The sequence below is a fragment of the Saccostrea echinata genome, unplaced genomic scaffold, assembly GCF_033153115.1.
Source record: "Saccostrea echinata isolate AGI-Se365-2 ecotype Australia unplaced genomic scaffold, CSIRO_AGI_Sech_v1 ptg000001l, whole genome shotgun sequence".
NCBI lineage: Eukaryota > Metazoa > Mollusca > Bivalvia > Ostreida > Ostreidae > Saccostrea > Saccostrea echinata.
Genome location: NW_026889750.1, coordinates 23,486,224 through 23,510,713, shown reverse-complemented (window position 1 = coordinate 23,510,713; position 24,490 = coordinate 23,486,224). Strand labels below are relative to the sequence as shown.

At 33.8% G+C, this 24,490-nt stretch overlaps 2 protein-coding genes and 1 long non-coding RNA gene across 3 annotated transcripts in view; 2 read left to right on the top strand and 1 right to left on the bottom strand.

The window, feature by feature from the left end:
• Positions 1 to 16,167, bottom strand: part of LOC133187470 (NPC intracellular cholesterol transporter 1-like) — a 37,185-nt gene extending 21,018 nt beyond the window's left edge. Inside the window, exons 1-2 of the mRNA XM_061322862.1 lie at positions 15,950 to 16,167; positions 9,257 to 9,404 (exon numbers count right to left, since the gene is read on the bottom strand). Of these exons, the coding sequence (XP_061178846.1) occupies positions 9,257 to 9,404; positions 15,950 to 16,039 (238 nt within the window). The 5' untranslated portion in view covers positions 16,040 to 16,167. The remainder of the gene's footprint in view (positions 1 to 9,256; positions 9,405 to 15,949) is intronic.
• LOC133202614 (uncharacterized) lies at positions 6,722 to 7,647 on the top strand. Its single transcript, XR_009723272.1, has 3 exons — positions 6,722 to 6,972; positions 7,345 to 7,364; positions 7,421 to 7,647. It is a non-coding gene; the product is annotated as an uncharacterized LOC133202614 (long non-coding RNA).
• Positions 16,168 to 16,383: 216 nt separating the features above from the next.
• Positions 16,384 to 21,156, top strand: LOC133187496 (peflin-like). Its single transcript, XM_061322898.1, has 5 exons — positions 16,384 to 16,405; positions 17,522 to 17,627; positions 17,815 to 17,973; positions 18,670 to 18,813; positions 20,078 to 21,156. The coding sequence occupies exons 1-5, from the start codon at positions 16,385 to 16,387 to the stop codon at positions 20,302 to 20,304; spliced, it is 657 nt and encodes a 218-aa protein (XP_061178882.1). The 5' UTR covers position 16,384; the 3' UTR covers positions 20,305 to 21,156.
• The last annotated feature ends 3,334 nt before the right edge of the window (positions 21,157 to 24,490 follow it).

The window sequence follows — 24,490 nt, the reverse complement described above, 5'->3', positions numbered from 1 at the left end:
GGGCCACAATAAGTACTACGGGGGGGGGGGGGGGGGAGAAATCAGGTGAAAAACAGCAAGGCCAAAGTTACTCAGGTGAGCACTGTGGCCCATGGGCCTCTTGTTTCTCCAAAACAATGGCACTTTTGTGTCTTCTGCAAAGCATAGCAAACTTAGTGATAATTTTGTAAGGTGTCTGTCTATCAGTCTATCTGTCTGTCATACTGTAGATATCACAGCCCATAACTTTTGAATAAAGTGTGATTGGATACTTATATTCAATTGTGTGTTGTTTGTGACAAGACCTTTCTGCAGTTACAAAATGGAGATATGATGTTCTTTTTTAAAAGATAACATTGACCATAACTTTTACATGGGAAGTGATACAGGGAGTTGATATTTCACATATTGATTTCTTGTGATAATATCTTTTGCTGGTCAAGGTAAATATTAGAGTCAGTAGGAATGCAGGTGACACATGTACCTTGAACACTGTAGTTATTTCACGTCAACAAAGTTGAGAAGAACTAATTTGGAGTATCCCCTCTGTCCAGTTAAATGTCTTGTATCATATCTCAGCCACTATATGCTATAGGGTCAAGTAAGTTTGTAAACAGGTGTAAAATATTTTCAGGAGAATCATGATGATAATGAGCTGCAATGTGAACTACCAAATGACCATGAAGTACAAGCAGAACCAATGGATATGGAACAAATAAAGGTTTGTGTTGAAATTTTTACATGTACTGAATTATTATGCCCAAAGAGCAGGGGCATATTTTTGTTTGTCCTGTCTGTGTATCTGTTGTCAACTTTAACCTTTGCCATGACTTTTGAACTGTGAGAGATAGAGACTTCATATTTGGTATGCATTCTCCACTAATGAAGCTCTTTCAAATGACACCAAGGTCAGTGACCTTGAGACCTTGACCTTTATGCTAAAACTAGCTTTTCTAAATTTGTTGCTGCTGGGGGCATACTGTTTCACAAACTTATCTTGCTTTAAATTACTTTTAGCATCAGCTTGTTTATTATAAAGTATCAGCCACTATATGCTGTGATGTCATGTAAATTTGTAAACAGATATGAAATACTTTCAGGAGAATCATGATGATGATGAGCTGCAATGTGAACTACCAAATGACCATGAAGTACAAGCAGATCCAATGCATATGGAACAAATAGAGGTTTGTACTGAATTTTTTACATGTACTGAGTTGTTTAAAATTACTTTGAGCATCAGCTTGTTCATAAGAGCCCCGACTCAAAGATGCGGGAGCCCTATAGTAATCACTTTGTTCATCCACTTCTTTGTCATGCGATAACTCAAGTGCTATTTGTCCTGGAAACTTCAGACTTGAAAGGATTGTGACGCGATAACTCAAAAGCCATTTGACTTATGAACTTCATATTTTATAGACAGACAAGAGGCCTAAAATGGGCCTATATTGCTCACCTGAGCTTGAGTCAAAGGTTGTGAAGGACCATGATATCATGAGGCACATTCATGTCATGTATGAAGCTGTTCTTTTGAGGCAGGTAGGAAATACATTTCAGACAAGAAAATTTCATTGAAGTCTACTGTGACCTTGGCATCAAAGTCTGACCTTGGGTTAGGGTCATGGCACATCACCTTATCATGAGGAGCATTGTATGCCAAGTATGAAGCTGTTCCATGAGGCATATAGAAATACAGACCTGACAAGAAAACTTCATCAAATTTGACCTTGACCTTGACATTGAAGGTGTGACTTTGGCTCAGGGTCGTGAAACACTGTCTCAGCATGAGTAACATTTGTGCCAAAAATGAAGTTGTTTTAAATTAAGTTGTTAGTTGGATTTATTTTGTATCTTTCTTTTGTAGGTGGAATCAACTACAGACGACAACTTTTCCCAACCAACACCTTTTGGAAGTCAGTTATCATCTGAATGGCAGGATTCTCAAGAGCATGAAGATAGTCCATTACGTAAAAGGAAGGCCTTGAATACTTTTCTTGATGCCATAGGTGTTAGTCCAATAAAAAAAACACTAACTGTTGATTTTGAATCTGCATCAAAAAGGACACAGAATGATTATCTAAAAAAATCAAAAGATATTATTCACAACATCATTTCTATCATCGCCCCTAACCAAGAGGCTCTGTTAGAAAAGGCTATTTATTCAAGTAATCCAGACAGCGAAGACACAAGCATTATTGAATCTATTTCAAAAGCTTATTCTAGCATGACCAGCTAGGGAACTCAGAGACAACTTCTTTCTTTATTGGTGGAGGACCACAGTTACAATGAGATTAAGGAGTACATACCATCTCTGTCAAAATACAAGTATACTGCGGCTCGTAAGCATGCTGCGATCAACGGCATTGGCATGCCAATAGAGAATAGATCACAGACAAGAGAAAAAGCTACAAAGGAGCAGATAGAACATTTCTTAGAGTTCATAATGTCTCCAGCAATAATGACTGATTCACCATTTGGTACTTGTTCATATAAAATCTCTTCAGGAATAACTTTGAATGTTCCCAAAATAATTCTGAACAGTGTACGGACTAGAACTGTATCATTATATATGAAGTTTTGTGAGGAAGTAGAGTTTCGAAATGTTCTTTCTGAAAGGTCATATATGAGGATCTTGGAAGCAGTTGAACCAGGTATCAGGAAGTCAATGAGAGGACTTGATAATTTTGCCGCTGGTGGAAGCCAGGCTTTTGATGACCTCAAAAACGTTGTTAGAGTATTAGGTCAGCTTGGAAAAGGACACGAATGGTCAGAGAAGATGACTGGCATGCTTAATGAAGGAAAGCAGTACTTAAAAGTTCAATACAAGGTACTACTAACTTTTCAGATGAAATCGTAGATTTGCTGTAGATTCATTTAACTTTGGGACTACCAACATTCACCTAAACCTTCGACTCAGGTGAGCTAAAGTCATAGCGCATCGTCTGTCTGTTGTCTGTTATCTTTTCACATTTTCCACTTCTCCTTTGCAAGTACCCAAGTCCTTTAAGAAGTTTGTGTTTTTTGGGCTGAGCCATCAACAGATACAGCTGGCTGCTGCATGGCCTCTGATTGGCCGACACATTTTCAACTTCTCTTCTGCAAGCACTGTGATCCAATTAAGATTTCTATTGATTTTAGGGTCAGTCGGTCAAAATTCAAGCTCTCATTGTCCTTGTGTATGAAAATAATTTCTTGACTCAAAGTATGCTTTGCAGTTGTTTTCAATATAGGATCAGTACATGACTGTGGGTCAAAGGTCATGGCCTCATTAACTTTTGTTGCGGCGGGGTATTTGTCCTGGGGGACAGCTCTAGTTTGATTCTGATAACATACAAAGACAAATGTGAAATGGTGCTCACTACATGTAAAGGTTTCTTGAATTGTCAGAAATTTTTTCTCTGTGTTTTGATTTCTGTATGAATTATTATTCACTCACATACTCAGAAGATGAAATCAAACAATTTCTTCTTGTTATTTTCAGTTGCACATCAGTGAGAACTCTGAAATACCTGACCACTGCTGTACTCATGCCCTGTCATCAGAGGACACTGCTTATTCAAAAGCATGTGACCATTCACATCAGAAAGTTTGTGATGAATGCAATGGCATCACCAGTCTATTGGATGAGTTACAGGGAGCAATTAGTTGCCATGAGGTTAACTTCACTGATCATGACCAGAAAGATGACATTCAATATACAGTTGCAGAGGTATTTAAACCAGAACATAAAAATCAATATTTGAGTTGTACCAGTATTATTACGTACCTAGTTGTCAAGTGACCAAGTACGGGATGATATCTGGGTAGTAGGTTTCTTCCTGGTCACTCTATGACTAGGTACCGATTTTACCCCACCGATGACTATTTTGACATTTACCATCTTTTAAAAATTTGTCATTGCTTCATTATTGCCGCCTGAAGTTTACCTGCTGTGACGTCAAATAAACAATGGAAATAAAGTGATGTCACAATATGCTCACAATTCATTTGAAGGTAACAGTTTATAAAGTTGAAGGTGACCAGATAAAAGATACACACTGCTTTCACGTGACTATTATGAACCAATCACTGACTGAGTTGTCACTGCAAACTAGTGAGAGGTGGGGTAAAACTTACAAGGTGTTTTTTACTGCTGAGTTTTATTTAGGGTATTAGATATTCCTGGAAAATTTGCACATCCATCCAGAATCAAACACCTAAGAACATCCAGTGTTAGATATTCATTACCTCTATTTACATTGCTACTGAATTTTAGATAACCTAATTTATAAAAGGGAGATGTATGTTACATGTAACAAAATCAGAACTTAATGTGATACACTTATCTACTTGCAGAGTGTGAAGTTGATAAAAGAATGGAAAATGCACATTATTCGCACAGTAAACCAAGACAGAGCAAGAACGAATATTTTGGAAAATATGAAGTCTCATGAAGCACTTCTAGAAAGAGATTGGGCTATGAAGTTCCTTCCCCTACAATACAGGTATTTTCTCAGGGTTTTGCAATACTTTTAGGCTGATTATATACCTTCACGTAATTTTTCTTTTGTAATTCATAGGTCACTATCCCCTCACAACAAGGTTGCAGGGGGATATTGTAATGCCAGCGTTCATGGGTACTTGGATTTGTCTCTCTGTGTGTATGTGTTTGCATGAAAATACATTATAAGCAGGATACAGGTTACAGTTTTGATCCAATAGATTTCAGACTTCATATGAACACTGTCCTTGCCTCCATAGCTGAGCTGCCACCCCCATCACCAAATGTCCCTAACACTTATCATTTTGAATACGTGAGACTCCCCCCCACCCCCGCTTTCCTCTACTCCACACATGCTCATACTTTATATATATATATATATTTATATATTTATATATATAGCTGAGCACCCTCACCCCTTTATAATTTCTAACAAATTGTCCCACTTTCATACCCACTTTCTTCTTATGGTCCCAACTAATAACTTCTAGTTCCACATGATAAAGCGAATCCTCAGAAATGAGTTTGTAATTGGAATGATATTCTTCCCTTCATAGAGCAGGTTTTGTGTGAAAAATCTTCTCTATTCACAACTAACACACTTCAAACATGTATCCGTGTTTATTCCGTTCATTGTCAAGCAAGTGATCAGGTTTTCATGGAGTGAAGCTCAAAATTTGTTTTCAATCTAGAAGTAAGACAGTGCTTCATTTTATCCCCCCTCCCCCACAAACAAGTTTGGGGGTGGTGGTGTTACATTGAAATTACCATGTCTGTCTGTCTATCATCTGTTTGTCCAGACCGTATCTCTGCAGTTGTAAAATAAAATTGCATCATTGTTCTCAGGATTATTGCCCAGGACCTAAGGGGGTGGGTTCCCATTGGCAACTTAAGGGTCTCTTGTTACAATATTTTGAGAAATTTATGAGATTTTGAGAAACATTTCAAGTGACAAACTTACAGTGTCTTTGACTGTAATGTAAATACATTGTAACTTAGTATTGCTCATTTATTTCAGAGAATCCCAAGCAAAATGGTTTGCTAAAAGAGGGCTGTCATGGCATATCAGTGTTCTGTCATGGAAAGAGGAAGCCTTAAGATCAGCTACCTTTGTTCATGTTTTTGATATTGCAAATCAGGATGCAATGACATCAGCTGCCATTCTGCAAGATACTCTGGGTCGAATAAAGAATCTTAATGCAGCAATACAGAATGTTTATGTACGGTCTGACAATGCTGGCTGTTACCATTCAGTTTATGGCATTGGAGTTGTTCCTTGCATTAACCAAATGAACAGAAATGATATGAATATAAAACGAATGGATTTCTGTGACCCACAAGGCGGTAAATCAATTTGTGATCGAAAAGCTGCTCATATAAAATGGTACATAAAAAGATTTGTGAATGAAGGAAATAATGTCTTGAATGCCAGTGACTTCAAGGCTGCTCTTGAAAATAAGATGAACAATGTTCAAGTTATTGTGTCTTTGCCACCAATTTCCAAACCACCAAAAGTGTTGCTGAAATTACAAAACATCAGTCAGCTTTTTGATTTCAGTTATGACAACAGAAATTTCACTGCTTGGAAGCAGTATGAGATCGGAAAAGGCAAAACAATAAATTATGACACTGCAGGAATTAATTTAAATTGGGTAATCCCTGAAATTACTCCTAAGTCTGTATCTGAGGTCACATTAACATCTTCACCCATGGAAACACAGACAAACGTAGATTCTTCATCACCCACATGTCAAGAATAAGATGCAACAGCATCTTCATGTATAGATGTCAGCAACCAAGAAATGGTGGAATTGTCGTGTGCAGATGACTGCAGCAATGTATTCACCTGTCCAGAGGATGGATGCATATCTACATTTTTAAGATACGGCCATTTGTGTAACCACTTAGATACAGGAAACCACACTTTTTCAGTTGAGAGAATGGACTTGCAGGATCGCTCAAGATTTTCATATGCTATCCTAATTGAAAATAGACTTACTGGTCCAAATTTGAATGGATCAAAAGATGCTTCTTCAGGTGTGAGCACTTTGGAGAGAGGATGGGCTCTTAAAAAAAAGAGAGAAGTCAAAAGATTTACTGAAACTCAAAAATCCTTTATGACCAAGAAATTCAACCAAGGTGAATCAACAGGATTCAAATGTGAACCTGAAGAAGTGGCACGAGAGATGAGGAGTGTAAAAAATGACAATGGTGAACGAATTTTCCACTATGGAGATTTTCTCTCAGCATCTCAAATTGCAAGTTTTTTTAGCAGACTTTCGTTAAAGAAAAGGCAGATGTCTAACACTGACTATGAAGAAAATGACTTGACAGCTGAAGGGAACATGAACAATTTGAATCAGATTTCTGATGTGGCTCTTAAAGCAGTGAACTAAAATACATTTTCTAACTAAAATAAAGATTTTAATATCAAATTTTTTGGAAGGGGGATATAGGAATCACCCTGTTTGCTTGTCCATCTGTCTATCTGTCTGTGGACAACACTTGGATACGTTCAGCGAATCAGTGTTTAGGTCTGTTCCTGCTTATGACAAGTGGTATACAAACCAACCTTGTATGGATGGTTTGTCTGTGGATGGTGTGTCCATTGAATGCTTCGGATGCTGCAAGTGACCTACATTTTATGCTTTAGTGACTTTGGTAAAGTACAGCTTTTATGTCTGTTCCCACATTATTACAAGTGGTATATAAACCAAACTTGCTTGCATGGTTTGTCTATGACTGCTGTGTAAAATGAATGTGGCGGATGCTGCATGTGACCTTCATTTTATGCTTGAGTAACTGATTAAATTCATCGTATAGTACTGTTGATAGTGAGTGATGTTGCCCCATAAGGGGGGGGGGGGGGGCATTTGTCCTGTTAGTACTGCTCTAGCTCTAGTTGGTTGGATAAACATGATAAAGAAAGAAATGGTTATGAAAGAATTTGCTTAAACTTAGACTAACATAGATAATATCTGAAATCGAATGTGTCATACTTCTTGTTTACTGTGCATAAATGTACACTGAAGAACATTTATAATTATTTCTAGCAAAATATCTCTGTAAAATATTTGACTGTACACTTCAGAAAACATTTAGTCTCAGAATCAGATACCAGATATGCTATAGTGGTGCCTAGTTGTGTCGCCTGCATAGCAAGGGGACACTTAGGGATCACTTCTGCATCGTCTGTCAGTCTGACCGTCTGTCCATCAGTCCATCTGTCTGTCACACTTTGAAATAAGTCATCCGCAGGAGACACACATATTCGATGGAACACTCTTTTTTATGTTCATATCTTTGATACTTTTAGTGAGCATTGATATTTGACCAGTTGATTGATCTTTGATAGTAAAACAAGATAAACTTTAATATAAAGATGCTTTAAGCTACATTTTCACAAGGGAGCCTTGCTGATGTTTAGGTTTATGTTCATGTGAATGAGTATAAGGTAGTCTTGTGTTTCACCGACACTACCTCTCGTTTTTAGGTTCATAACGAATAACAAACATGGTATAGCAATGAAAATTAGCCAGTAGATAGAGCTTTGGAGTCCCTTTGGGTTGTTGCCTCATTTTGACATATAATTTCGGTTTTCGTTATATATGGTGAAGTTTTCGCGTATTTGGTCCACATTTTGACTATATTGTATGAGACATTGTACAGCAATGATACTTATTATTACTTATATGATAGGTAAGTACAACAGGGTTGACAGTTGATTAGTATGCCATGACCCAAATATTCCACTTGAGAGGCTTTATTTTCCTGGGTACATGTTTCATGTTTTGCTGATCCCAGTCAAGTCAGTTGCTAGGGTATAAATTTCGTTGCTATGGAGATTTCTTTTCCTATTGTTTTGTAAAAAAGTCATACATTTTGTAGAGATTATCGTACAGTACTATGTTTCTGTAAATTTGGTATCTAACTGTCAAATATCTGTTGTAATATTAAAAAAAAAATTGCCAAAACGTGCGAAAATCCATTGAAAGTGTTTTGAAAAAATTGCGAATTTTGATTTCTGAAAAAAAAAATTGGGACATCCGACTACCAATTTTTTTTTTATTATTTCATAGTATTGGGATATATCTTCAACTTGATATGACATACAATATCTCGGGTTGTTGCGTTTTTAAGTATTCAACTTTTGAAAAACTTAATTTTCCACAGATATTCCCATCATGAAAACCTTGTCATTTTTTGGTTACCATAGCAACCATATCAAAATTTCATAAAATACTTACAGACATACAGATATTTTCTCCTTATGCATCTTTCATTATTTCTGTATCAAAAACAAATTTAGACCTTCCAATTGTTCCCCCTCTGCACTTGAATATGTCTAAATTTGTATTATTTTACAATGTTTCATTGAGAATTTACTATGCAAATCACATTTGTTGCCATGGAAACCAATGATAATGAATAAATTTGTTAAATTTGTCTAAAATGTGTTTTTTGTTGTTGTTCAAATGTTTTAGGGTGGTTTTTGCCCAATTCAAAATTTTTGACTTTCCATGTAAAGCTCAATGGTTACTGACACGGCCTCTTAAATTTATAATCCCATGAAAAATTATGACTCCATATTATGTTCCCACCATAACTCTAAGGGTCTCAAATTAATCCCAATGTAGAAAAAAGTATGTCTATATTACAATCTGTGTTACACATGACACTGTGACACAATTGTCTATGCCATCGTTACCTATGAGACATGAAAGCCTTTGTCACCTGTAATACTGTGATACTTTTTGACATTACTGCATGTGAATGTCTGTGACACTAAAGTTTTACCTGTGACTAGATCCGGACAGTAAGTTTGGAGTATATTCATGCCCTCTGGATCCTCCATGACCTTGGACGGACCTTCATACAAACAATTAACTTTCCCTGCAGAAGTAGAACCACATTCTCCATACCAAATACACTGGCCATTCTCAGCCTGCAATAATGAAGTTTGCACATGAATTTGTATATAATGAACAATTAGCAAGGTACTATTTTTATAGAACATATGGAACAGTGTATTTTTGTTAACTTGAAAGTGCTCTTACAGTGATCGGGAAGGCCATGAAGGTCAATGGGACTATGGCGCAACTGTCAACATTTTTTATGGGCCATTTTGAAAATGAATGGGTCATCTATATATTTTGAAGGGCCATTTAAAAAAAATAACAATTGAAAATGAAAATTGTCAAACGAATATGCAATATAAAACACGTTTTTTATTAACCATATCTAATTTTTCACGTATGCCGTTCAGCACATTTACAGGAACATGAATGCAATATAATTTACCCGTATTTTGGTATGATAACGTAAAAATTTGGATTGAGCATTGGAAATTAATGCGATAATGTACCTTTTTTGTTTTGTATTAGGTGCTTCACATAACAGGAATCAGTTTTTGCTGGGTTTTAACCAATAAGACTGGTTTTATTAAAATGACTGCATTTTATGAAAGTAAAACAAGTAAGAAAGTTGTATGCAAAATATTTCCAATTAAACATCGCTAAAAGTTGAATGCACACCTTGGCGCCGCCAATGGTTAATTTAATGCACCAATTTTCACTTCAATGGGACTATGGGTTGTGGCGCAAGCCCTTCCTAATCACTGCCCTTATGATGGTCTAACCATTTAAAAGCAGCAATGTAGCTATCTAATGCTGGATTTTTTTTAATGTAAAATGAATCTATCAGTACATAATGATATGAAGAAAAAAACAGAATGCAATTGAAATATAACATTCAACACCATGATCCGAGCTGTCAACTGACTGCGGTGCAGCCGAGGTTGACAATGGTTTTTGAGGGGTGAAAAAATTCAATGTTACTTCAACTATATGCAGTATTAATTATTTTATACTGAATGTTTTATACAAATACAAGGAAAAGTCAAGTGTGCACATAAATTCTTTATTTTCTGGGGTTTTTTTTTTTTTGAATATTACCCATCGTTAAGCAATGTTGACTGTTGCTAAGTTCTATCACACATGAGGACATGCATGGTTTCATCATTTAGAGGTAAACAGGACATCATTTCATCATTCAGGGGTAAACAGTGGGTTTTTTTAATAAATGTTTCGAGATGAATCATATTCAAGTACTAGTATTTTACATCAAAGTATAATATTAATAATTATTATAACTTATTGTGAAAAGCACTACTCACAAAATAACTTACTCATATTATGTTCATATTGCTGAAATACATGTAAAAATGTTTGAACAACAGTCCATACACTAATTCATGGAGGCAGTTTGATACCTATATGAACATTTTGCAATATTAAACACAAGGGCAAAAATAAGGTTTCTTCAGCATTACTAAAATGACTATGTGTTTAATGTACATGTTAACTTGGCATACTTAATTAAGTAATTTAGTTATTTAATTGTAATTTCTCTGAAATTAGTATACTGATCCTTAATAAATATGAAGAATTAAAAAAACAAGTACATTTTAGTGATGTACCAATAAAATTCAAAACTTTTCACAAATAAGTTAGAGGTGCTCAACTCTTGTAAAAGTTGTGATTACTTGGATTAAATATATAATGATGTCTTCTACTTCAGATTCACATGACCAATTAAAAAGGGTTTAGTGGTACATGTAGCTGTAACAGTACTGTTGTAAATTCACTAAATTGTATGGTAAACAAAAAAAGGCATGCATGCAGTAACATACAATCTTTTCTAACTACTGTCTCAAAATGGTCAGCTTATTGTTTTATATAATATATATATTAATTATTATGTATATTGTGCACACATATCTTACTTCAAATTAAAACACCTTGACCATGACTCAGAATAAAAAAAACAATATTAAAAAATTACTAGGTTTCTTTGGACTTTGTACCATTAGAATATACGTTCTTATATAATTACTCAATTAAGTGTCAAAATCCAAATCTTTACTTCCTTAAACAATATATTGGTCTTTATCACTTTAAATAATATTACTACACTATACAGTATCTCATATGAATAATGAAGGTTAATGTAGAAATGCAGTCCAGAATATGACCTAATAAATAAGGGACACATATATAATGTACCAATGTTTGTATGCATGATATTCACATGTGACATTGATAACTACATTAAGCAAGATAAATTAAGCAAATCATGAGAAAGTAACATTGTTCAGATGAACAAAAGCCTGGTGAACTTATATATATACTCTTATCAAAAATATTTGTCTATCTTGACCAGATTATCTGATCAGGTCAATACTCAGGGCCAACCTTAAAAAATTGTTTGTTTGGAACTGCCACCTGGAAGGTTTTAGACCTAGGAAGGACGGAGGGAATTTTTTTATTTCTTTTTTTTAAATTGAAGTTAAATTTAAAACTTTTGAAAAAAATCTCATTATATTCTGACTTTTTGAAGGAAAAAAAAAGTACATGTATTAATCTCCAAACAACTAAGGACCCTGAATTGGCATAGATCTGACACTACATTAAGTGTTTTGGTGGTGCATGTGATAAAAGGCCAAGAATTGATTAAATAAAAAAAAAAAATCTTATTTTTGGTCAATATATTTTTTTTTTCATGATGGGCCATTTCAATGAGACAGGAGGCAATTCCAATTCTATTTTGGCCCAATAACAAATTATATATATATATATATATATATATATATATATATATATATATATATATAGAAAGCCTTCCTAGTCTGATTGAATTCTATTAACCATGTTCTATGATACTTTATTCAACTGATATGTATAATAATTTGTCAATAAGATGAAATTTTATAGGGGAAAATCGAATTATTTAATATATTACCATGTAATTAAGATATTTAACGGATCTTGTAACAAAAGATCATCTTAATTAATATAAAAATTATCTTAAAAAATGGTAGAGTGAATTCTGATGGTAGAAATTTTTTCTACAATGAGTCCTGGATGCAGTTTATGGAATGGAGAAAATTTTATTGACATGGGTCTCCTAATTCCACCTTGACAGGTGCTCTAAGAATACAACTATCTGGCTATCAGTGATTGATCCTGCAGGACAACCACATTAATTTTATACCCATTATAACAAGAGGCCCATGGGCCACATCGCTCACCTGAGCACAAAAAAAGGAGAAATCAGTTTAGCATTGAAAAAGTTAAATATATAAGTGATCACAAATAACCCCCCCCCCCCAGGAAAGGGGGGCCTGACTTATTCAACTTGAATGTACACTAACTGAGGATGCTTTCATATTTCATTGACTAATCATGGCTTTAGATTTTTTTCAATATTTTTGATCTTCAATTGTGGTCCCACCCTACCCCCAGGGGACATTATTTGAACAAAATTAATTTTAAATATAACTTACCTGAGGATGCTTCTAAATTTATATCACTAATCATGGGTTTGCTATTCTTCGGAAGATTTTAATGATTTATCCTATATATTCTCATGTAAAACTTTGATCACCAATTATTGCTCCTCCCTATCTAGTGATTCAGCGATAGTCGCCGACGATCGAAAAATCGTCGTTGGAAGGTTGGCGATGCCGACAATCGATAGCAAAGCAGCAAAATCGATAGTCGCTATACAAAGCTACTTTAAACATAATGCTAAATCTTAATATATATTATTTTTTTTCATGTAGTGTTCCTTTTTTTCTTTTGTACAAAGATGACACACTGTTTATTTTTATGCATCTTTCATGTGCACACATATTTAGAATGAGTTCCTGTTCGTCGCTTGTACTACATGTAAACGATGCATTTTAATAATGTATTGAGTCAGTGAATGATTCGTAAAAATGCTTTGAAAATTATAATCATGACTAAATCTAAATAAAATTCCCTTCCATTAATGCAAGGCATAATTCATTTAGGAAACAAAAGAATTGACGACGAAATATAGTTATTAAGAGTACCACTTACAAAATCGTCTTTTAAGCTGAATTTCCTCTGCTCTCACACTTGAAACGATATTTTCAACTTTCTACTCACATTTTGTGTATTATTTTTTAACAGGTTTAAAAAGTAAGAGGTAAGTCAGAAGTCAAACACAAAGCTACTGCTTTTTTGATTATAAATAACGAATTCACAAGAAGTAGTGGTATTTTTATTGTGCATACCCATATGCAAATAAAATATTGTAAATTATTTCTCTGAATAAATCCAAATATGAACATTTATGAAGGTAGTCAACGTGTTGAACTTTTACTTTTTTTCTTTTTATATAAACAGGAATAAATTAAAAAAGTGAAGAATTTATCATCTTTTAAAAATCAAAAATTTTAAACAAATTTATCAACTGATCAATAGTTTAATATAAACATGATAGATGTCATAAAAAATGAAACACATTGTTTATTAAGTTATCAGTTTAATAATTATATACTACTAAAATTCTTTTTATTTGAACTGAAATTTAAGCACGTGTAATTCTTTCCTTTAATAATTATAGAAAAATATCGGCAGATTCATTAAAACTTAAATACATGGCCTACATGTATACTTATCAATAACTATAAACACAATACCGGGCCTTTAATAATGTACATATTAAAAAGAAACATAAGAAATGTCCAATTATTTTCGATTATGAATCGAAATGGTGTTTTCGATTCGATTCGATAATCGATAGTATTTTTCGTCCGATTCTGAAACACTATCCCTATTCCTGACGGTCATGATTTGAACAATCTTGAATGTAAACAACCTGAGGATGCTTCCATAAAAATATGCCTGATCATTGCTTTACTGTTCTTGAGAAGATTTTTCATATACATGTATACCTATAAGTAAAAATTTTATTGCCCATTGTGACCCCTCCCAACCCCCTGGGGTCATGATTTAAACAAACTTGAATCTACACTACCTGAGGATAGTTCCATATAAATATCACCAATCATGGCTTTGCTGTTGTTGAGAAGAAGATTTTTAAAGATTTTTCCTATATATTTCTATATAAAGCTTTCTTCGCTCATTGTGACCCCAACCTATCCCTGGGGGTCATGAATTGACCAAACTTGAATCTAGACTACCTAACATGCTAAGGATATTCTATATATATCATCAATCAAGGCTTTACTGTTCTTGAGAAGAAGATTTTTAAAGATTTTTCCTATATTTTTCTAAACTTTGATCACCCATTGCAGCCCCACCCTACCCCCAGGGGACATGATTTGAACAAATTTGAATCTTCATTACATCAGGAAGCTTTCACATAGGTTTCATCATTCTTGGCCCAGTCGTTCTTGAGAAGATTTTGAAATACCCCCACCCAATTTTCACTATTTCTTAGTTATCTCCCCTTGGTAGACGGTGTGGCCCTTCATTTGAACAAACTTGAGTCCCCTTTACCCAAGAATACTCTGTGCCAAGTTGGTTGAAATTGACCCAGTGGTTCTTGAGAAGATGAAAATATGAAAAGTTTACATAGACAACCATGACAGACAACGGACAAATTTTGATCAGAAAAGCTCACTTGAGCCTTCTGCTTAGGTGAGCTAAAAATATATTTCCTTTAAGATTAGATATTATGTGTAATACAACAAAAAGGAAAGAATATTATTGTTTCCTGTTTTAGATTAAAAATAAAGGATTCATTATTTTTTAAAAAATATCAATGTTTTGTTGAATAAATTCCCCACTGGAAGATATTATCTCCTTTTTTTTTAAATTTCTGTCCTCTTGACAGTATGGAGATAACAAACAGTATTCAAGCTCAGAAGTCCATTAAACGATACAAATTTTGGAACAGAGCAAACAAAGGCCCTGGGATAAAATCAGTCAGAAGTTTCAAGTCTGTAACAGTACTAATCAATATGATGATGATGAAAGATCTATCAAAGATATAAGAAATAAATTTCACAGATTTTAACTTTTTATCATGTTTATCTTTGGTAATTAAATTATCTATTACTTTGTGTATGTTGAAGGGGATGGGGTGGGGGTCTATCATGGCTATAAATTAAATCAGTCATCATTATAAGTACTTTCATACATTAAATGACAATTTCCTGATTCTATATAACTACTTATTAGACTGTTGAAATTGTTGTTTTCATAATTTAAAAAAAAAAAAGCTTTACAATACATATAAGTAAAAGGTGTTTCTAATCCTTCTGGGCATGATACATGTACAAATATTGAGCAAAACATACAGATTTGCATATGATGAACTACACAGTGCTACAGGTTTATCAAAAACATGAGTATAACATGAGTATTAACTACAGGCGATCTCCTCATGATGCAGAGATTCTTATCATAATCTCAATGTACAGGCTGATGTATGAGTCTTCTTGAGATGTAGTTGAATATGTACTGTTTTTTTCCTGTTCTCTCCCTCTTGTTTCAATCTCCTTTTGGAGTCCTTAACTAATTATGGAGTCAATACGCACATCGCCAGACAGAATATTGTTAAAATAATACACTGACATTGAAAAAGTGGACAACTGGAAGCGTTCAAGAATTAAATCTTACCAAAGGGTGATCAAATGAAAGTAGATCGACCTACCTTTGTAATAGATACTCCAGCCCAACACAGACAAATCACTAGAAACTGAAAATATGCCAGCATGTTGTAATATTTTGCCCCTAAGAGCATCAGCAGCTTCTAGGTGAGTGACAGTGAACTAAGTGGAAGATAATTGTATAAATTGAACCTTGGACCTAGTAAGGTTAGTTACATAGTAACTCCAAACGCTGATTCAATCGTGTCATGAGATGGTCCGATCAACACCGGTCATTCAAATTTAAGATTTTATATGGTAAGAAAACGAATCTTTCAAATTAGTGTAATATTGATATTAAATATTTTTTTTAAAGGGTGCCTTAAAATATATATCTGAATATTTTTTATACAAATTTAAGTGACAAAAAAATATTTTAAGCTTTTTTGTACTTTATTTGTCGTTTTTGCAAATAGTAATCTTAATTCTGCAGAGGAAATATGGCTTACCCTTACGGACAGGTGCGTACTTCGAAGTGAAATAAATGGCAGTATTTTTAATGGAAGAAATTTTGAAGCATTGATAAGCAATTTTTTTTGCTATTTATGTAACTGTCAATTTGACTGAACACAATATTTGATGCAAGCATACAAGAAAGTATGGCATTTTTATCTTAAAGCTGTATGTACGTTCGTTTTTGATGCTGCTGCTGACATCTCAAAGAAAGTGTCCTCTCATAAAGACTTACATATGTATTCCCACTTAAAGAAAGCTCATACTTTTTTAAAAATTTTTCAGGCATCAGTTAAAATTTTCAGGTATATCCTTGACAACTTGTTTGAAAGTATGTGACAATGTATACCAGGAAGTTCACTAAATAAGATGCACAAGTTAGCAGTGCAATAATCTGTTCAGGTCAAAGACTAATTCAGATTTTAAAAGGGGTTTAATTCATATGAAGCTTTCATTATATGTTTTTTGACAGCCCTAGCAGTTTACTGTGTACCATGATTTAGTGAACTTATATGATGTTTTTGGTATTAAGTCAACTTGTAATCTGACAGACTTGTAAACATAACCAAGTCAGCTCGAACCCAGCATGTCAACTTGTAACCTAACAGCAAAGTCAACTCGTAACCAAGACCCTGGTTACATGTTTGAGGGCCTGGGAGATGTTAAATTGTACCCATGACTACTCCAGAGAATGGAAAAATAAAAATTTGAATTGTAACCTGTGTTGTCTGGTTACTAGTTGACTGTATGGTTTTAAAGTGTTTTATATTTTTATCATCACAGTACTAACATAATCATAGTAGTAGTATGATTATAGTACTAAAATAAGATTTTCATACAAAATAAATGTTTTATGTTTTTAAAGTATATAGAATATGTCCTTATAAAAGTTTTCTTGCATTCTACTTCATTCAAAGTTCTCAGTCATCAGTGACAAATTATATTGTTTCTGGTTTTATACAAATAAATAACTGAATATTTCCAATATCAATTTGTGCATTATAATTGAAAAGCATCATTTAGTTACAATTAAGTTATCATTTTACGAGTTGACATATTGGGTTTGAGTTGACTTGATTACAAGTCTGACAGGTTATGAGTTGACCATATACCATATTTTTCAGGGACCACCAGGAGGGTATGGGGCTCCCCCAGGGCCAGGATATGGGGCTCCTCAAGGACCAGGATATGGAGGTCAGCCCCCACCCCCTGCAGGATATGGAGCTGGAGGTTTGTATATTTTATTATTTATTGAACAGGAACATGGTAAATATTTTAGATTAAGAATGAGCTATTAATAAAAGTATATTTTTCGTAATGACAATTAACATATCATGTTTTGCATGGTCTGGTCTGAGATATATGCAGTTTTAAAAAACATGATCATATTGTATAACTCTTAGTGTAATATTAATAGGTTTTGCTGGCCAGCCTCAGATTGACCCCCAGGTCCAGCAGTGGTTTATGACTGTAGACACTGACCGCAGTGGACGAATCACTGCACATGAGTTACAACAGGCTCTGGTGAATGGCAACTGGTCACACTTCAACCCGGAAACTTGTCGATTAATGATAGGTAGGACATAAGTTATTCCTTGAAGTGGTATTCACAGTGTATAATATAGTATTTTTTCTGTCAATTTGTTGACCAAGAGTTCTAGGTTGAAGTAACACATATAGATACAGGTGCAATATATTTACATGATTAAAATTATGTACACCTTATACATATGGAATTCCATTGAATGTCAGGGCTTAATTGACCATTTTTAGTACAGGATCCTGTACCCTTTCAATTGGGAATTCATAATTGAATATTTACATCCACCGAATATTATCTCCTTCATTTCTTAAGAAAACCATTGCTGTTAATCAGTCAGTAATTAACACTAAGCATATCACCTGTAATGATTTCTAGAGCAGTGGCTGTTCTATCAATGAAACTTACAATGGTGTACATGTCAATAATACACTATTTCATCTTTAAATCCTACTTTAACTGATTATTTGTACAGATATAAATATAAACAATAAAATGGCTTTCTTTGTTTGTTAATACGGGAATTAACGTTGCAGCTATTGCAGAAAAAAATTACATGATTACAAACTTGTAAAGCTGTTACCTGTATGCATTTTTTCGGCAACAGCTGCAACATTAATTCCTGTACTAACACCCAAAGAAAGCATTTTATTGTTTTAAAAAATGGCAAAATTTGGAAATATTGATGTGTATGAATACCAAACCATTAAGTAAAAATACCTTTTTTTGTAGGTTTGTTTGACAAAGACATGAGTGGCACCATAGAGCTTCATGAATTCCAGGCCTTATGGAATTATATACAGCAATGGAAAGGAGTTTTTGAACAATTTGATCAAAACAGATCTGGAGCAATAGACTATAATGAGTTATGTAATGGTTAGTAAAGTTTTTTAATGTTTTTAAAAAAAGTTTCTTATCAGACTACATGTACATATGGTCTGCATGTGTATAGTGTAGATCATTTCCAGGTTATGAAACTTAGTATATAGGGGCTTAATAATGAGCAAGGGGAGTTGATTCATTTATAAATGAATTACAGAAGATGCTGTAGTAAAACTCTCATGATTTTCATCTAGTTAAAGAAAGCAGTCTTATCAGATATCTTAATCTGCTCAAACAGATAATAGAGTGTGTGTTTCATTCCTTGTTAGGGGGACAAACTTGTAAAGCAAATAGATGAATACAACATATGTTTAGAAAATGTATTTATATGTACATGTATTTGGATATACCATGTCCGTCTCCTAAATAAAAACAAGAGGCCCAAGGGCCACATTGCTCACCTGAGCACTATGGCTAGGAAAAAGCAGAAATCAGTTCAGTCTTGAAAGGTTGAAAAGTTTGAATAAAAAAGTGGTTCGGGGGAGGGGGGGGGTGTCATAAATTGAACAAATTTGAATCTACATTATCTGAGGATGCTTCCATTTAAATATGACCAATCATGGCTTTGCTGTTCTTGAGAAGAAGATTTTTAAAGATTTTTCCTATATATTCTTATGTAAAACTTTGATCGCCCATTGTGGCCCCACCCGACCCCCGGGGGTCATGATTTGAACAAACTTGAATCTATACTATCTGAGGATGCTACCATATAAATATGACCAATCATGGCTTTGCTGTTCTTGAGAAGAAGATTTTTAAAGATTTTTCCTATATATTCCTATGTAAAACTTTGATCGCCCATTGTGGCCCCACCTGACCCCCGGGGGTCATGATTTGAACAAACTTGAATCAACACTTCCACATAAGTGATTTGAACAAACTTGAATCAACACTTCAACATAAGTTTCATATTTTCAAGCACAGTGGTTCTTGAGAAGAAGATTTTTTAATGATGCCATTAATTTTTCACGAATTCTTAATTATCTCCCCTTGGAAGAAGGCGTGGCCCTTCATTTGAACAAACTTGAATCCCCTTTACCCAAGGATACTTTGGGGCAAGTTTGGTTGAAATTGGCCCAGTAGTTCTGGAGAAGAAGATGAATATGTGAAAAGTTTACAACAACGATGACGCCAACGACAACGACGACGACTTCAGACAACGGACAAATTTTGATCAGAAAAGCTCACTTGAGCCTTTGGCTCAGGTGAGCTAAAAAATGTCAATAATTATCTCTTTTGCGTTTGTTTTTTTTCACAGCCTACAGACAAATGGGATACAACCTAAGCCCCCAGTTTGCTCAAACAGTCATTGCCAAGTTTGACATCATGGGTCGCCGGAGCCTGACGCTTGATAATTTTATTCAGTCCTGTGTAATGTTGAAGTCGCTGACTGATGCTTTCAGATCCCGAGATCCCTCGGGAGTGGGCACAGTCAGGATGGGATATGAGGACTTTATGACCTTAGCTGTTTTCAACAAAGTATAGGTTAAAGATAAGGTGTAGGTATTTATTCTTATTATTTTTAACCAAATATTCATTTGTTGTAATCTTCATGTTAGTTTCTTAAAAAAATTTTGTTTATCCCAATTTTTGTTGAAGTTTCCCACATACATAATTCATTTATTTATGACCTTCTAGTCGTGCCCTTCCTTGTTAAGTCTCTAATCTTTTGTTTTGGACACACTGTTTTGTAAATAGTGGTTGACACTGTGTGTTATGAAGATTGTAATTAAAATTAGATTTCCTTGTGCTTTCATTATGATCATGTACAGAAAATATGCACAGGGAAAACCATCTACTAATGTGTCCCTTTTTACTTCCAGTCAAAGGTATAATGATGATAATGGTGTCAGAGATAAGGTTGTTACAATACTGTTTTACACATTGGATATTCCATTAAATAAAGCTCTAGATACAAAATAAAAACTTCCTTCCCTATAGAGCTATCTGAAATTTAGATTATGTAATGTGTTAGAGTTTCACTCTATAAAGATAGGTGATTACCAGTCATTTACTAGCAATTTAAATTAAAGCATTTTGTAAGTTTGATTGTAAACTGCTATTACTTCTATTTTTATTCACAAATATAAAAAAAAAATGTATTGTACATTTGTGTTTGACTGTTTTTCCATGTTGTATGTAAATAAATTTAAAAACCTACTATGATGGGCTTAGTGATGTACATGTTATTAATTCTATCTTCTTGTAACCTACCTGTAGCTGGATACTAGATGCTTATTGTAGCACTATGTAACTGTGTATTCTATTTTCTGCAAACATTGCGCTGGCTACTCTTATAAACATGTATGAATTTTTCAATTAAATCTGTATATGTCATCTTTTTTTTATAAATACTTTTATAATTTTGTAACATGCTTTCTCTACATACAGAGTACAAAATTTTTGAACACAAATTAGCAAATACAGATAGCAGTAGCAAATCATTTTTTTTTCAACAGCTGTGTGACTCTTGATTATCTTTGTTGGTTTTATTAAACTTTAAATTCTGAAACAAATTGAAAAGTATCCTATTTATTACATGTACATGAATTCATATTACAGTCTAAATGAGCAATAGGATTTAGTAAAACATTTGAAACATTTTCTTTTCTTGTGATTGCATGCTGATGAGGCTATAAAAATACTCTTGTGCTGATTTTTGTGTCACCCGCAGACCAGAGTAACACTTAGGGATCTTTTTATCTGGTGTCTGTTGTCTGACACACCTTAGATCTTGAGAACTGTAAAAAGAATGGATTTGATATTTTGCTCATGTATTGTTTGGCACTGGGGGGGGGGGGGGGGTGAGAGTCAACAAATTTCTAAGAAGAATTAATGCACGCATTAATTCCATTAAAGAGAGCAACAATTCAATAAAGAGATCATAATTTGAAATATTATTAAATGATTTTTCTTTCTTACAGAATTTTTGCGCTCATTAACTGATTCAATGATATTATTAATTCAGTGGAAGAGAGATCACGTAGATTCATCAACTTGATGAACACTATCAAAAGATCAAATAATGCGCGCAGTCTTATTCAGTGGTAGAGATTTGTAGAGAACGTAAGGGAGGCTGGGTGATCAATAATTCCCAACAGATCCACAAACGATTGTGAAATATGATTTCCTAGCCATAAATTATTATTCAGTGAAAAAAAACATGTCCCAGCTATAATATTTATTTTTGTTTCAAAAATAATATTTCTAAGCGTTTTTTAAGGGGGGAGCAGCCCCCTCCCTCCCCGGCCTTGATAGGTATGTATTTACAATGGAATGCTTTCCCACTGGCATCAGATTTGAGAGTAAACTCTTACAAGTAAAAAACATATTGATATAATACTTCAACAGAAACTAGTAAAGATACACGGTAAACAAGTTTATTTTGTTCATAATGATTATAAAAGCAGGAATCTATATCTAAATGCATAGAAAGAAAGAGAAGTAATGGGGTTTAAATTTTACTGATATAAAAAAAAAGTCATTGGAAAAAAAAATGAATGGACCGAGACAAGACGAAATAGATCCCGTACCACTGAAGCGTGACGATTATACCCTTTATTCAAGTAGTCCATTCGAACAATCGTGGGTCTCGTGCCTACTCACCAGTTACTCTCGGAGAGAGCTGATTTTGGAAATACTGAAAGTAGAATTAACAGGTTATGACATGTATCAACAGATTAAGGTATGTTTAAGTTTTTCAGTTTAAATCTATATAAAGATCACGTTTTATTGAACATGGTGAACGAAAACATGTGTATCATTATCATCGATTATTCGTACGAATTCGAAAAAAATAGTACGGAAATTAAAGGAAATCTCTGCAAAAGAATGTTCTTCAGTAAATACGATTGAAGTTTAGCACCTCACATTTTAAGACATACATCCCTAAAAAAAGGTGGGGGGGGGGGTGCATTTCAAAAACCTTCTTTAGTGATTAAGGGCTTATGTACATATGTTCATGTGGCTATTTTCCACGTGCACGTACATTATGACCGATATGAAACTTAAATCTATGCATTCTTTCAAATGTGTGATTTATTCCAAACGCGTCTACTTTAAATTGCAATAAATATTGACCAGTAGACATTCCTTAAACAGTTTATAAATTATCCAAAAGAACTAATATATTTTCCATACGTAATGTGTAGCTGATAAAAAGATCCATACGTAGACCAGCAAGGTATTTTTAAAAATTTTATTTAGTATATATACAAAATGCTCCTTTTTCGATAAAATACATTTACATGTACCTTTCTTTTCTCATATAATATCAAAACTTCACCCTAGATATTGCCTTTACAAAACGTGTATAGGAATTTAAGGTGTCACCCTAGATATTGCCTTTATAAAATGTGTATAGCAATTTAAGGTGTTACGATTTTTGTTCGTTTCCAAAAGAACAAAAGTACTGATATTAGTGTAGTTTTCGACACTTTTCTTGAATGCTTGCATGTTTTGCAGAAAATATGGTTTGCATGCGTCGCTCTTGTCAATGTTTCTTGTATTTCTGTGTGGAGATTAAGAAAACTTGTATCATGATCAGTCTGTATGATGTGGAATCGTATTAGTGCCACATAATATTTTATATTTTTTTTTAAGTTGGTACCGTAATTCCAACTTAAAAGTTGGCTTATCCAAGTTTAATCTTGGCTTTTCCAACTTTAAAGTTGGTAATTCCAACTTTAATCTTTGCTTTTCCAACTTGAAAGTTGGTAATTCCAACTTGAAAGTTGGCTTTTTCAACTTTAAGTTGGTTTTTCCAATTTTAATCTTTCTAACCTTATTGCCTTTAGTTTTTTCCCCTTTATTTGATGTTATTATCAACTTTTTAAATGTAAATTTAATGTACTGAAACACATTGATGAGCAATTAAACTGTGTGAATTATTTTGGACCTTCACTTCCCTATTACCTTACATACAACTTTCAATTTCAAAAGTCCTTATATTTCTCTTGGTCCATCTTATATAATTTTAAAGAGGATATAGTAACTTTAAACGTATTACTCTGTTAATGAGAGCCTTTCATACATACCTATTTAAGAGATCAGACTTATATAAATTTGTTGAGAATGAGTTTAAACAAACGAGACCATGCATGTTTGGTGTTTGATTTATAGGATGAATCAACACAATATTTTCATGTTAAATACAACTGCAGGAAATGTATCAATTCCGTATATGAAAACACAATGAAAATTTTTCCTTCTTTCATCATAATTATATAAATAAATTGTTTATTTCCATTGTTATGATAAACAGCAACACAAGTCCATTTAACTACAAAGTATACGAATAAAACGCATGAAGCCCGAAAAAGTTGGAAAAGCCAACTTTAATGACGGAAAAGCCAAAATTAAAGCTGGAAAAGCCAACTTTAAAGTTGGAAAAGCCAAGAATAAAGTTTGAATTACCAACTTTAAAGTTTGAATTTCCAACTTAAAAGTTGGAGTTTTCAACTACATGTATAATGTTGGAATTTCCAACTTTAAAAAAATATTACGTGGTACTAATACGCTTCCGTATAGTATCACAAGAAGTGAAACGAAATACAAAGCTTATTTTTTTCCTAACAGCAGGGAAGGAGGAGGGGTTGCAATCCCACCCCCTTAGTAAAATTTCCGTGATTTTTTTTTTTTTTTTTTTTTTTGAAACAAAAAATTTAATGTT